The sequence below is a fragment of the Mercenaria mercenaria genome, chromosome 9, assembly GCF_021730395.1.
Source record: "Mercenaria mercenaria strain notata chromosome 9, MADL_Memer_1, whole genome shotgun sequence".
NCBI lineage: Eukaryota > Metazoa > Mollusca > Bivalvia > Venerida > Veneridae > Mercenaria > Mercenaria mercenaria.
Genome location: NC_069369.1, coordinates 22519608 through 22531665, shown reverse-complemented (window position 1 = coordinate 22531665; position 12058 = coordinate 22519608). Strand labels below are relative to the sequence as shown.

At 36.6% G+C, this 12058-nt stretch overlaps 1 protein-coding gene across 1 annotated transcript in view; it reads left to right on the top strand.

The window, feature by feature from the left end:
* Nucleotides 1-12058, top strand: part of LOC123546033 (dysferlin-like) — a 121674-nt gene that overhangs the window by 26856 nt on the left and 82760 nt on the right. Inside the window, exons 9-11 of the mRNA XM_053550454.1 lie at nt 1993-2075; nt 4393-4496; nt 7034-7146. Of these exons, the coding sequence (XP_053406429.1) occupies nt 1993-2075; nt 4393-4496; nt 7034-7146 (300 nt within the window). The remainder of the gene's footprint in view (nt 1-1992; nt 2076-4392; nt 4497-7033; nt 7147-12058) is intronic.

Below are 12058 nucleotides of genomic sequence, written 5' to 3'. Positions count from 1 at the left end.
ATGCTGTTGACTATTTTTTGGATTTTGTAGAAACAGTTATTTTTAGAATAACAGAAAGTAAGTGTATGAACTTAGTTAGATATCAGGGAGGTTTAGCAAATATTGAAATAATATGTAGAAAATAAGGAGGTTTAGTGGATAGTGAAATAGAGTGTAGACATAAGGGAGGTTTAGTGGATAGTGAAATAGAGTGTAGACATCAGGGAGGTTTAGTTAGGAAATAATGTATAGAAAAAATGTGTTTTAACATTATTAATGCTCGAAAATAGGTTATACATCCGCGGAATAATTTCACCAGGGCATAGCCTGAGGGTGTTATTCTCGGGACGTATTACCGATCACAGTGTATTAATGTAAGTAAAACACAATTTTGCTATACATTATTGTACCCCCCGACAACAAAGTTGTAAGGGGGGGTATACTGGTTTCAGGTTGTCTGTCTGTCTGTCTGTCTGTCTGTCTGTCCGTCTGGTCGTCTGTCCGTAGACGCAATCTTGTGCGCACCATCTCTCCTTATCCCCTTGACAGAATTTAATGAAACTTCACACAAGTGATCAGTACCAACAGTAGTTGTGCATGGGGCATGTTAGGTTCTTTTAGAAAAAAAATTTGCAGAGTTATGGGACTTTGTTTTTTTGTTACTATACTATATACATAGACACAATCTTGTGCGCACCATCTCTCCTCATTCCCTGGACACAATTTAATGAAACTTCACACAAGTGATCAGTACCAACAGTAGTTGTGCATGGGGCATGTTAGGTTCTTTTAGAAAAAAATTTTGCAGAGTTATGGGACTTTGTTTTTTGTTTCTATACTATATACATAGACACAATCTTGTGCGCAGCATCTCTCCTCATCCCCTGGACACAATTTAATGAAACTTCACACAAGTGATCAGTACCAACAGTAGTTGTGCATGGGGCATGTTAGGTTCTTTCAGAAATTTTTTTTCCAGAGTTATGGGACTTTGTTTTTTTGTTACTTTACTATAGACATAGACACAATCTTGTTGGCACCATCTCTCCTCAGCCCCTTGACACAATTTAATGAAACTTCACACAACTGATCAGTAACAACAGTAGTTGTGCATGGGGCATGTTAGGTTCTTTCAGCGACAAAAATTGCAGAGTTATGGGACTTTGTTTCTTGTTAATATACCGGTACTATGTACATACAGTCTGCATATGCAATCTTGTGCATGCCTAATCTACCAAACCCTTGCACACAATTTAATGAAACTTCACACAAGTGATCAGTACCAACCCTAGTTGTGCATGGGGCATGTTACATTCTTTTAGATAAATATTCTGCATAGTTATGGGACTTTGTTTTTTGTTACTATACTGTATACATACAGTTTATATACATACAGTCCACATAATTATGCAGTCTTGTGTGTGTCAAATTGCAATGTACTGTGTCAGTGCATGCGGGGGGTACATTCATCACCTTTAGTGATAGCTCTAGTTTTGATTCTTGTATGCTTTTAATATAAAACAGTAGATAAAATATAGTAGCACTCTTTCTTGATGGCAACAAAAATACTGACGTCAATGCACTTTTATGTGACGTCATTTTGTCATAAGCTTGTTTTAACAGAACAAGCATATAAGAATGAATATTGAAATAGAGTGTAGACATCGGGGAGGTTTTATAATGAATATTGAAATAGAGTGTAGACATCAGGGGAGGTTTAGTGGATATTGAAATAAAGTGTAGACATTATGGAGTTTTAGTGGATATTGAAATAGTGTGTAGAAAATTCAGAGGTATAGTGAATATTGAAATAGAGTGTAGACATCAGGGAGGTTTAGTGAATATTAAGATAGTGTGTAGGAAATAAGGAGGTTTAGTGGATACTAAAATGAAGTGTAGACAGGGAGGTTTAGCTGAGGCTGAGAGCTGATAGTGTAAATATCAGAGAGGCTTTTTGGAAAATAGAGTGCAGATATAAACAGATATTGAAGTGATCATGTAATATATTTGCAGTAATCTTTTACGACCAGCAGGAGTCCAGCTGAGACCAGCAACATTTGCCCTCAATGTATACAAGTGTGAGGATATACCCAGAAGTAAGTACATGAAACAGTAATGTATAATTAGTTTTAAATGTTACTGTTAGTGTTATATTATACACTTAAGAATAATTCAATAAAATGTTTGTAACAGTACATTATCAATAAAAAAGTGATTTATGTAAGGAGTTATGTCATAATTACATTTAATATATAAGTTGAAATCATTTATTTGTGGGGACTTATTTTGCAGATTTCAACTGTTGACTTAAAAAAAATGGATGAATTCTAACATATATGCATTTTTTTTTGAAAAAGAAAGTTAACCAAGTTTTCATATTATAATTGCATGAATTCTGTCAATCTTCTGTGGTCAGTTTTGCTGTTATCAACTTTTTTGGCTCACCTGTCACAAAGTGACAAGGTGAGCTTTTGTGATCGCGCGGTGTCCGTCGTCCATCGTCCATCGTCCGTCCGTGCGTGCGTGCATAAACTTCTGTTTGTGACCACTCTAGAGGTCACATTTTTCATTGGATCTTTATGAAAGTTGGTCAGAATGTTCATCTTGATGATATCTAGGTCAAGTTCTAAACTGGGTCACGTGCCATCAAAAACTAGGTCAGTAGGTCTAAAAATAGAAAAACCTTGTGACCTCTCTAGAGGCCATATATTTCACAGGATCTGTATGAAAATTGGTCAGAATGTTCATCTTGATGATATCTAGGTCAAGTTCGAAACTGGGTCACGTGCCGTCAAAAACTAGGTCAGTAGGTCTAAAAATAGAAAAACCTTGTGACCTCTCTAGAGGCCATATATTTCACAAGATCTTCATGAAAATTGGTCAGAACGTTCACCTTGATGATATCTAGGTCAGGTTCGAAACTGGGTCACGTGCCTTCAAAAACTAGGTCAGTAGGCCAAATAATAGAAAAACCTTGTGACCTCTCTAGAGGCCATATTTTTCATGGGATCTGTATGAAAATTAGTCTGAGTGTTCATCTTGATGATATCTAGGTCAAGTTTGAAACTGGGTCACATGCGGTCAAAAACTAGGTCAGTAGATCTAAAAATAGAAAAACCTTGTGACCTCTCTAGAGGCCATATATTTCATGAGATCTTCATGAAAATTGGTCTGAATGTTCACCTTGATGATATCTAGGTCAGATTCGAACGTGGGTCACGTGCCTTCAAAAACTAGGTCAGTAGGTCAAATAATAGAAAAACCTTGTGACCTCTCTAGAGGCCATATTTTTCATGGGATCTGTATGAAAGTTGGTCTGAATGTTCATCTTGATGATATCTAGGTCAAGTTCAAAAGTGGGTCACGTGCCTTCAAAAACTAGGTCAGTAGGTCAAATAATAGAAAAACCTTGTGACCTCTCTAAATGCCATATTTTTCACGGGATCTGTATGAAAATTGGTCTGAATGTTCATCTTGATGATATCTAGGTCATGTTCGAAACTGGGTCAAGTGCGGTCAAAAACTAGGTCAGTAGGTCTAAAAATAGAAAAACCTTGTGACCTCTCTAGAGGCCATACTTGTGAATGGATCTTCATGAAAATTGGTTAGAATGTTCACCTTGATGATATCTAGGTCAGGTTTGAAACTGGGTCACGTGCCTTAAAAAACTAGGTCAGTAGTTCAAATAATAAAAAAAACCTTGTGACCTCTCTAGAGACCATACTTTTCATGGGATCTGTATGAAAGTTGGTCTGAATGTTCATCTTGATGATATCTAGGTCAAGTTTGAAACTGGGTCACGTGCGGTAAAAAACTAGGTCAGTAGGTCTAAAATTATTAAAATCTTTTGACCTCTCTAGAGGCCATATTTTTCAATGGATCTTCATGAAAATTGATCTGAATGTTCACCTTGATGATATCTAGGTCAATTTCGAAACCGGGTCACATGCGGTCAAAAACTAGGCCAGTAGGTATAAAACTAGAAAAACCTTGTGACCGCTCTAGAGGCCATATTTTTCATGAGATCTTCATGAAAATTAGTGAGAATGTTCACCTTGATGATATCTAGGTAAAGTTCAAAACAGGGTCACGTACCTTCGAAAACTAGGTCAATAGGTCAAATAATAGAAAAACCTTGTTACCTCTCTAGAGACCATATTTTTCAATGGATCTTCATGAAAATTGGTCAGAATTTTTATCTTGATAATACCTAGGTCAAGTTCAAAACTAAGTCACTGTGTCAAATAATAGAAAAAACGATGTCATACTCAAAACTGGGTCATTTGGGAAGAGGTGAGCGATTCAGGACCATCATGGTCCTCTTGTCTTATAAGCTATTAAACTTTGTGGGAACCCTGTATTATTGTGTATATTTTATTGATAAATAAATGGATTATTTTATTGTATTTTCAGTGGATACAGCCTTCTTGCAAGGGGTGAAGAAATTTTTCCGTATTGGGGAGGAAGTAAAAGAGCTTGTTGATCCTTACTTTCTTATGGGTTTTGCTGGAAAAGAGGTATGCTCATTTTTGTCTGTTTTAAAAGTAGACTTGTGCAAAAGACATCAAAAATCCCGTACTTTGAAACCAGGGGTCCTGAGTTTGAGCCAACTGAAATTACAAATATTGGGATAAGAGTTCTGTTGGATGCTTCACACCTGGCATGCTAAAGAACTAGAGAAGCTTCTGGAATTGGAATGTCTTCTGTTTCTTGCACTATCCTCACACTACTGAAAATTACTAACAGTGATCTGGAGGAGTCCCTTATATGACTTACTGGTGGCAACTATAGATAAGCTTAAAATGAACAAATAACCACACATAAAAGCTCTAATTATACTGTTTAATACAAATATAGTTCCTTTTGTGCTAAAGTCAAAGATTAAGATAGAAATTATAAGTATTTTGACAGTCATGATTTGTGTTAGGTCCAGTAAATGATACTTTGATGTAATATTAATTGTTTTAGATTCAGACAAATATAGCGTATTGTTAGGTTGTGTAATTAAGGTCCCCAAGAATGTTGCATGTTGTATGACTTGGTAGATTAGATCCAGGCAAAGATACTATACTTTAAGGTTGTATTTTGTGCAAGGTTTTGTGTTTTAGGTCCAGATCAAGGTTGTGTACTCTAAATAAAATCTATAAGAAGATCCTTTAGAAGCATAGAACACAACCGAGCAAAAATAATAGCAAACTCGGTTTGATAAGTCCGTTCATGAGAGGTAATGATGTGCAACACCACTCATGCACCATGTTTTCCATAGATATTGAACACAATGATACCAAAGGACCAGTAAATATAACAACACTGAGTCCAAGTATGGAGGGTCTTTTTACAGCCACCTTTTAGCACTTCAAGACTATTGTTGTGACTGATAATAAAATCTGTAAGAAGATCCTGTAAGCAAAGAGTGCAACAAAGCAAAAAATACAATATTAATTGAGTTCGTTTGTGCATACATGTCATACGTCCCGGATTCTCAGGGATTGTCCCGGAAATTACATACTCGTTCCGGTGTCCCGGACAGTGTTGAAATGTCCCGGAAATTTAAAAATACAGAAAAAAATAACCCATAGAAAAACTAGTTTTTTTGGTCTATAAATTGTTGAATTTTACGTTAATAAAACACAATAAACAGTCATCGGTGTCACATTGTTTATTCCTAATTATCCGATATCAGTTTCATGCCCTCGAGCGGGACACATGTTGATTAAGCCAGCTCCGATCAACACTTGTATTGAACGCGCCCCGCGATCTTTTGATGACCCAGATTAATTTACAGTCAGCTATTTTGATGACCCTGATTATGAATTGACAGAATTATGCAATCAATAACAGTTTTATGATAACAATAGCCGAAAATCTCGTGTTTTTAGCACGTAGGCTGTGAAGCTACATGTAGCTTTTATGGAAGAAATGGCTGAAAACGGTCAATTAAACGATAATTATTTTAAAAGGTTGTAATCTTTTAAAATGTAGATTGATTGTCACACATATTTTAAATTAAAATTTTGACTGTTGAATGCCTTTGCCGACCGATCCATGAAAATTGACCCAACCCAAAATATTTTATGTAGATTTTATCTACAAGATTTATTTTATTCCTTTGAGGATTCCATTTTATTAATGATTAGATAAACGTTTAAGCTTTAAAATGATACCAAATAAGCTGGATTCTGAATCACGATATGACCGGGTTAATTCTTCGTATGTAGTAATTAAGTCTCCTAATTCTGTTCACTTCGGGAACGCAACCAATGCACGTGCCGAACTATAGACGTGAATTACCCTATTTACCTCCCTTAGAAAGCTAGACGACATTTGCAGCAAATTATTCCTAAGCGAGTGAACAATGTTTATCTCCGGAAACTATTTATGCATGAAACAGACGAATACTAATGTCACGGTGTATGTCCCGGACAAAGGGTAAAAATCCCGGAAATTTTAACTCAGAATCCCGGAAATGTCCTGAAAAATTATGGCATGTATGTCATTTGTGACAGGTTATAAAATATGCAGTGTGTTAATTAATTAGGTTGTGTATTTTAAGTTTAGACCAAGATAATGTAGAGTAAGTTTGTGTATTTAGGACCAGACCAAGATAATGTATTGTGAGGTTGTATATTTAGGACCAGACCAAGATAATGTATTGTGAGGTTGTGCATTTTAGGTCAAGACCAAGGTTATGTACCATAAGGTTGTGCATTTTAGGTCCAGACCAAGATAATGTACTGTAAGGTTGTGTATTCTATGTGCAGTCCAAAATTATGTACCGTAACGTTGTATATTTTTGGTGCAGACCAAGATAATGTACCGTAAGGTTGTGCATTTTTAATTTTTAGGTCCAGGCCAAGATTACGTACTGTAAGGTTGTGTATTTTAGGTCCAGGCCAAGATTATGTACTGTAAGGTTGTGTATTTTAGGTCCTGACCAAGATAATGTACTGTAAGGTTGTGTATTTCAGGTCCAGACCAAGATAATGTACTGTATATAAGGTTGTGTATTTTAGGTCCAGACCAAGATTATGTACTGTAAGGTTGTGTATTTTAGGTCCAGACCAAGATAATGTACTGCAATGATCATCCAGAATACAATCAGAGATTAAAGATTGGTCTACAGTTTCCTTCAATGTGTGAAAAGATCAGACTGTCCATGAAAGATTGGTAAGAAATACATATTTCAAATAGTTATCTAATCTAAGTATATCTAATATAGATTGTGTATTGCAGATATCTATTTATTTCTGTAAGAGAATTAAATGAACATGTTTTAAGTAAACAGTTTGAAAATGTATGCCATTTTAAAATTTGTGAATTACAGACTTCTTTAAAGTTGAAGCTATAGCCATAACAAACTAGAAAAACATTTAAACCTAAAGACACTTTTGTGTTGTAGTACATTTTAACAGCAATAAGCCTTCAGAAGACTGAGATTGTTTAATGAACAGAAAGCGTCATACTTTCACTTCCTGTGGAATAGTCTGTTCCATTATCATGTGCTGTTGAGAATGGCTAAGGTAACCATTTTTGTGCCCAAGGTATAGCTATTTATCTTGGGTCAAGAGGTGTCACATGCTAACCTGATATATTCCATATCGGGTTAATAATTCCATAATCGGTGAATGGCCGTTTAGTATAGATTTAATAGCTGCTTTATTTGTTTGCAAATACAGCAAAAGTGAATGTAATGGAAGTTTTGCAAGATGATGTCATTAGATAGTGTGTTGGTAATTCAATACAGGAAACTTGCTTACTCGAAAATCTGTAACTGGCTTGAGCAGTGATGAATGTATGATGTGAATTTCCTTGACAGCATAAATTCCGTGTCCCTTCACCAACATACCAATATGTATTCATGTTTTGTACTTGTGTATAAGATTATATATAAAATTCAAACAATTTTGTTTGGACATAACAAAGTAAATGTTAGAATTTTCATTTGTAAATTACCCCCAATGCACTAGGTACTAATTCCTTATCATGTATTAGAAAATTATATATAGATATGGGTGTTATTACCAATAAACCTTTGTGTTTTATTGTGTGGAGACTATGATATTTTATTTACAGCACCTTACACATCCCGTAGTCTATCATCCCATTTTCCATCCCGTTGACCAGCATCGCATTGTCAAGCATCCCATTGTCATGCATCCTGATGTCAAGCATTCCATTGTTGTATTATATACATCCCATTGTCAATCATCCCATTGTCATGCATCCCATTGTCATGCATCCAATTGTTGAGCACCCCATTGTCAAGCATCACATTGTCATGCATCCCAATGTCAAGCATTCTATTATTATGCATCCCATTGTCATGCATCCCATTGTCAAGCATCCCATTGTCATGTTTCCCATTGTCATGTATCCCACTTTCATGTATCCTATTGTCAAGCATCCCATTGTTATGCAAACTATTGTCATGTTTCCCTTTGTCATGCATCCCGCTGTCACGTATCCCATTGTCATGCATCCCATTGTCATGTATCCCATTGTCAAGCATCTTATTGTTATGCATCCCATTGTCAAGCATCCAATTGTCATGTATCCCACAGTCATGTATCCCATTGTCAAGTATCCCACAGTCATGTATCCCATTGTCAAGCATCCCACTGTCATGTATCCCATTGTCAAGCATTCCATTGTAATGCATCTCATTTTCCAGCATCCCATTGTCTATAATCCCCCATTGTCTAGCATCCCATATTTTTTTCATAAAGCTAATAAGTTAATGTTACTAATTTTGACATCAATGTTTGCCTGAATGCTAATATTTTTCATGTTTTTATATGAAATTTGTACTAACTTATATGTTAATAATACAGGGATAGGTTAACCGAAGATGATTACATTTCAACAGCATGGTTACGAGTGTCACAAATATCTGCTCTCGGAGAAAATGGTTCGTCCAATCACAGGAGCTGTATCACAGCTCTTACTTTATAGCTCTATAGGCAGATAAACTTATGGTGTATGAAGAAATGTTCATAAGGGCTTTTGAGTCGTATCTTTATATTTTATATGGGAAAAAAGGAAGCTTTTGAAACTGCTGAACCTTTGTAAAAAAATATTTCGTTTGCTGTGTTGTGCTAGGTTTACTATAATTCTCTGTAGAATTGCACTGTAGAAAGTAGAACACTTATGAATTAGCCCTTGTTAACATTTCTTGGGATCTGTGCAAAAGGTTTGCACATTGCCCCTTTGTATCAGCATTCTGAGTCCGTTATAACATTAGATGTTGTATTCATACCTTCTGGTTTTCTGTAATTATGTCTCCCCCAGGAGACATATTGTTTTTGCCCTGTCTGTCCGTCCGTCTGTCCGTCCGTCCTTCCGTCCATCCGTCCGTCCGTCCGTCACACTTCATTTCCGAGCAATAACTGGAGAACCATTTGACCTAGAACCTTCAAACTTCATAGGGTTGTAGGGCTGCTGGAGTAGACGACCCCTATTGTTTTTGGGGTCACTCCTTCAAAGGTCAAGGTCACAGGGGCCGAACATTGAAAACCATTTCCGATCATTAACTAGAGAACCACTTGACCCAGAATGTTGAAACTTCATAGGATGATTGGTCATGAAGAGTAGATGACCCCTATTGATTTTGGGGTCACTCCGTCAAAGGTCAAGGTCACAGGGGCCTGAACATTGAAAACCATTTCCGATCAATAACTAGAGAACCACTTGACCCAGAATGTTGAAACTTCATAGGATGATTGGTCATGAAGAGTAGATGACCCCTATTCATTTTGGGGTCACTCCATCAAAGGTCAAGGACACAGGGGCCAGAACATTGAAAACCATTTCTGATCAATAACTAGAGAACCACTTGACCCAGAATGTTGAAACTTCATAGGATGATTGGTAATGAAGAGTAGATGACCCCTATTGATTTTGGGATCACTCTGTCAAAGGTCAAGGTCACAGGGGCCTGATCATTGAAAACCATTTCCGATCAATAACTAGAGAACCACTTGACCCAGAATGTTGAAACTTCATAGGATGATTGGTCATGAAGAGTACATGACCCCTATTCATTTTGGGGTCACTCCGTCAAAGGTCAAGGTCACAGGGGCCTGAACATTGAAAACCATTTCCGATCAATAACTAGAGAACCACTTGACCCAGAATGTTGAAACTTCATAGGATGATTGGTCATGAAGAGTAGATGACCCCTATTCATTTTGGGGTCACTCTGTCAAAGGTCAAGGTCACAGGGGCCTGAACATTTAAAACCATTTCCGATCAATAACTTGAGAACCACCTGACCCAGAATGTTGAAACTTGATAGGATGATTGGTCATAAAGAGTAGATGACCCTTTTTGATTATGGGATCACTCTGTCAAAGGTCAAGGTCACAGGAGCCTGAACATTGAAAACCATTTCTGATCAATAACTAGAGAACCACTTGACCCAGAATGTTGAAACTTCATAGGATGATTGTACATGCAAAGTAGATGACCCCTATCGATTTTGGGGTCACTCCATTAAAGGTCAAGGTCACAGGGACCTGAACATTGAAAATCATTTCCGGTCAGTAACTTGAGAACCACTTGACCCAGAATGTTGAAACTTAATAGGATGATTGATCATAAAGAGTAGATGACCCCTAACGATTTTGGGGTCACTCTGTTAAAGGTCAAGGCCACAGGGGCCTGAACATGGAAAACCATTTCCAGTCAATAATTTGAGAACCTCTCGACCCAGAATGTTGAAACTTCATAGGATGATTGTTCATGCAGAGTAAATGACCCTTATTGTTTTTGGGGTCACTCCGTTAAAGGTCAAGGTCTCAGGGGCCTGAACATTGTTAACCAGTTCTGATCAATAACTTGAGAACCACTCGACCCAGAATGTTGAAACTTCATAGGATGATTGAACATGCATAGTAGATGACCCCTATTGATTTTGGGGTCAGTCTATTAAATGTCAAGGTCACAGTGGCCTGTTCATGTAAAATCATTTTTTGGAAATAACTTGAGAACCACTTGACCTACAATGTTGAAACTTAATAGGATTATTGGACATGCAGAGTAGATGACCCCTATTTTTTTGAGGTCACTTGATCAAAGGTCAAGGTCACAGGAGCCTGAACAGTGACTTGAGAACCACTAGGCCACGAGTGTTGAAATTTAGCGGGATGACTGGACATGCCAAGTAGATGATCCCTATTGCAGCCAACCATCAGTGTCTCTTTGACTTTCGCTCCTGACCCCTATTGACTTCTTGCCTATAGGACTTTGCATTGGGGGAGACATGCGCTTTTTTACAAAAGCATTTTCTAGTTTAGTTTGATTGTTACTGAAACTTGTTCATTTACTTCTTTTTTTCTATCACATTTGACTATTGTATTAATGGTCACTTGAATAAGTATTTTCAGATAAAAAAGAAATACAGCATATTGAAATTTAGATTCTATGTCTAAATTTTGTACTTGCAATGTTGATACGGGCTCAAAGATGTTGTTGGTTTTAATGCTTTTACCGCTTTTCAGCTTTCAGGGTCATTATTACGTTACCCTGCATGCTCCGTGTCATTGTTTTGGGTTGATATTGTACACCTTAACAGAATAAAACAGGGACAGGCTGGGCCATACTTCTTGTTTTGTTAAAAATGGAGGACACTATGACTTTGACTATAAATATTTTCAGTTACTTCTACATTTGTCTTAGAGTTACTTCATTATTGCATAGTTCAAATATATTTTTTTATTTCATAAATTTGCCCTTTATCAATCAGTTACAACTTCTTTCTTGGACAGATAGCTTTATTTAGAGGGCACCCATGTCCTGGAAACAATTTTTTTTTTTAATTGTTTTTTTTTCTGTAGTGAAAGCCATAGTCATAACTTCATTGCATGCTTTCTTATATTTAGGTGATACTTAATTAATTTACAAGGATTGTTCAATATTGACATAGACTTTTGCTGTCAAACACTGCCAGTGTTTTATTTACCATGGCTATGCATACCAGGAACAGCACTGTTGCTTTTTTCTTATCTGTCTTAGTTTGAATTTTACTCAAGTTATCACTGATTGTCCAATGGTATATGAGAAATTTTGTGAAAATACAGCA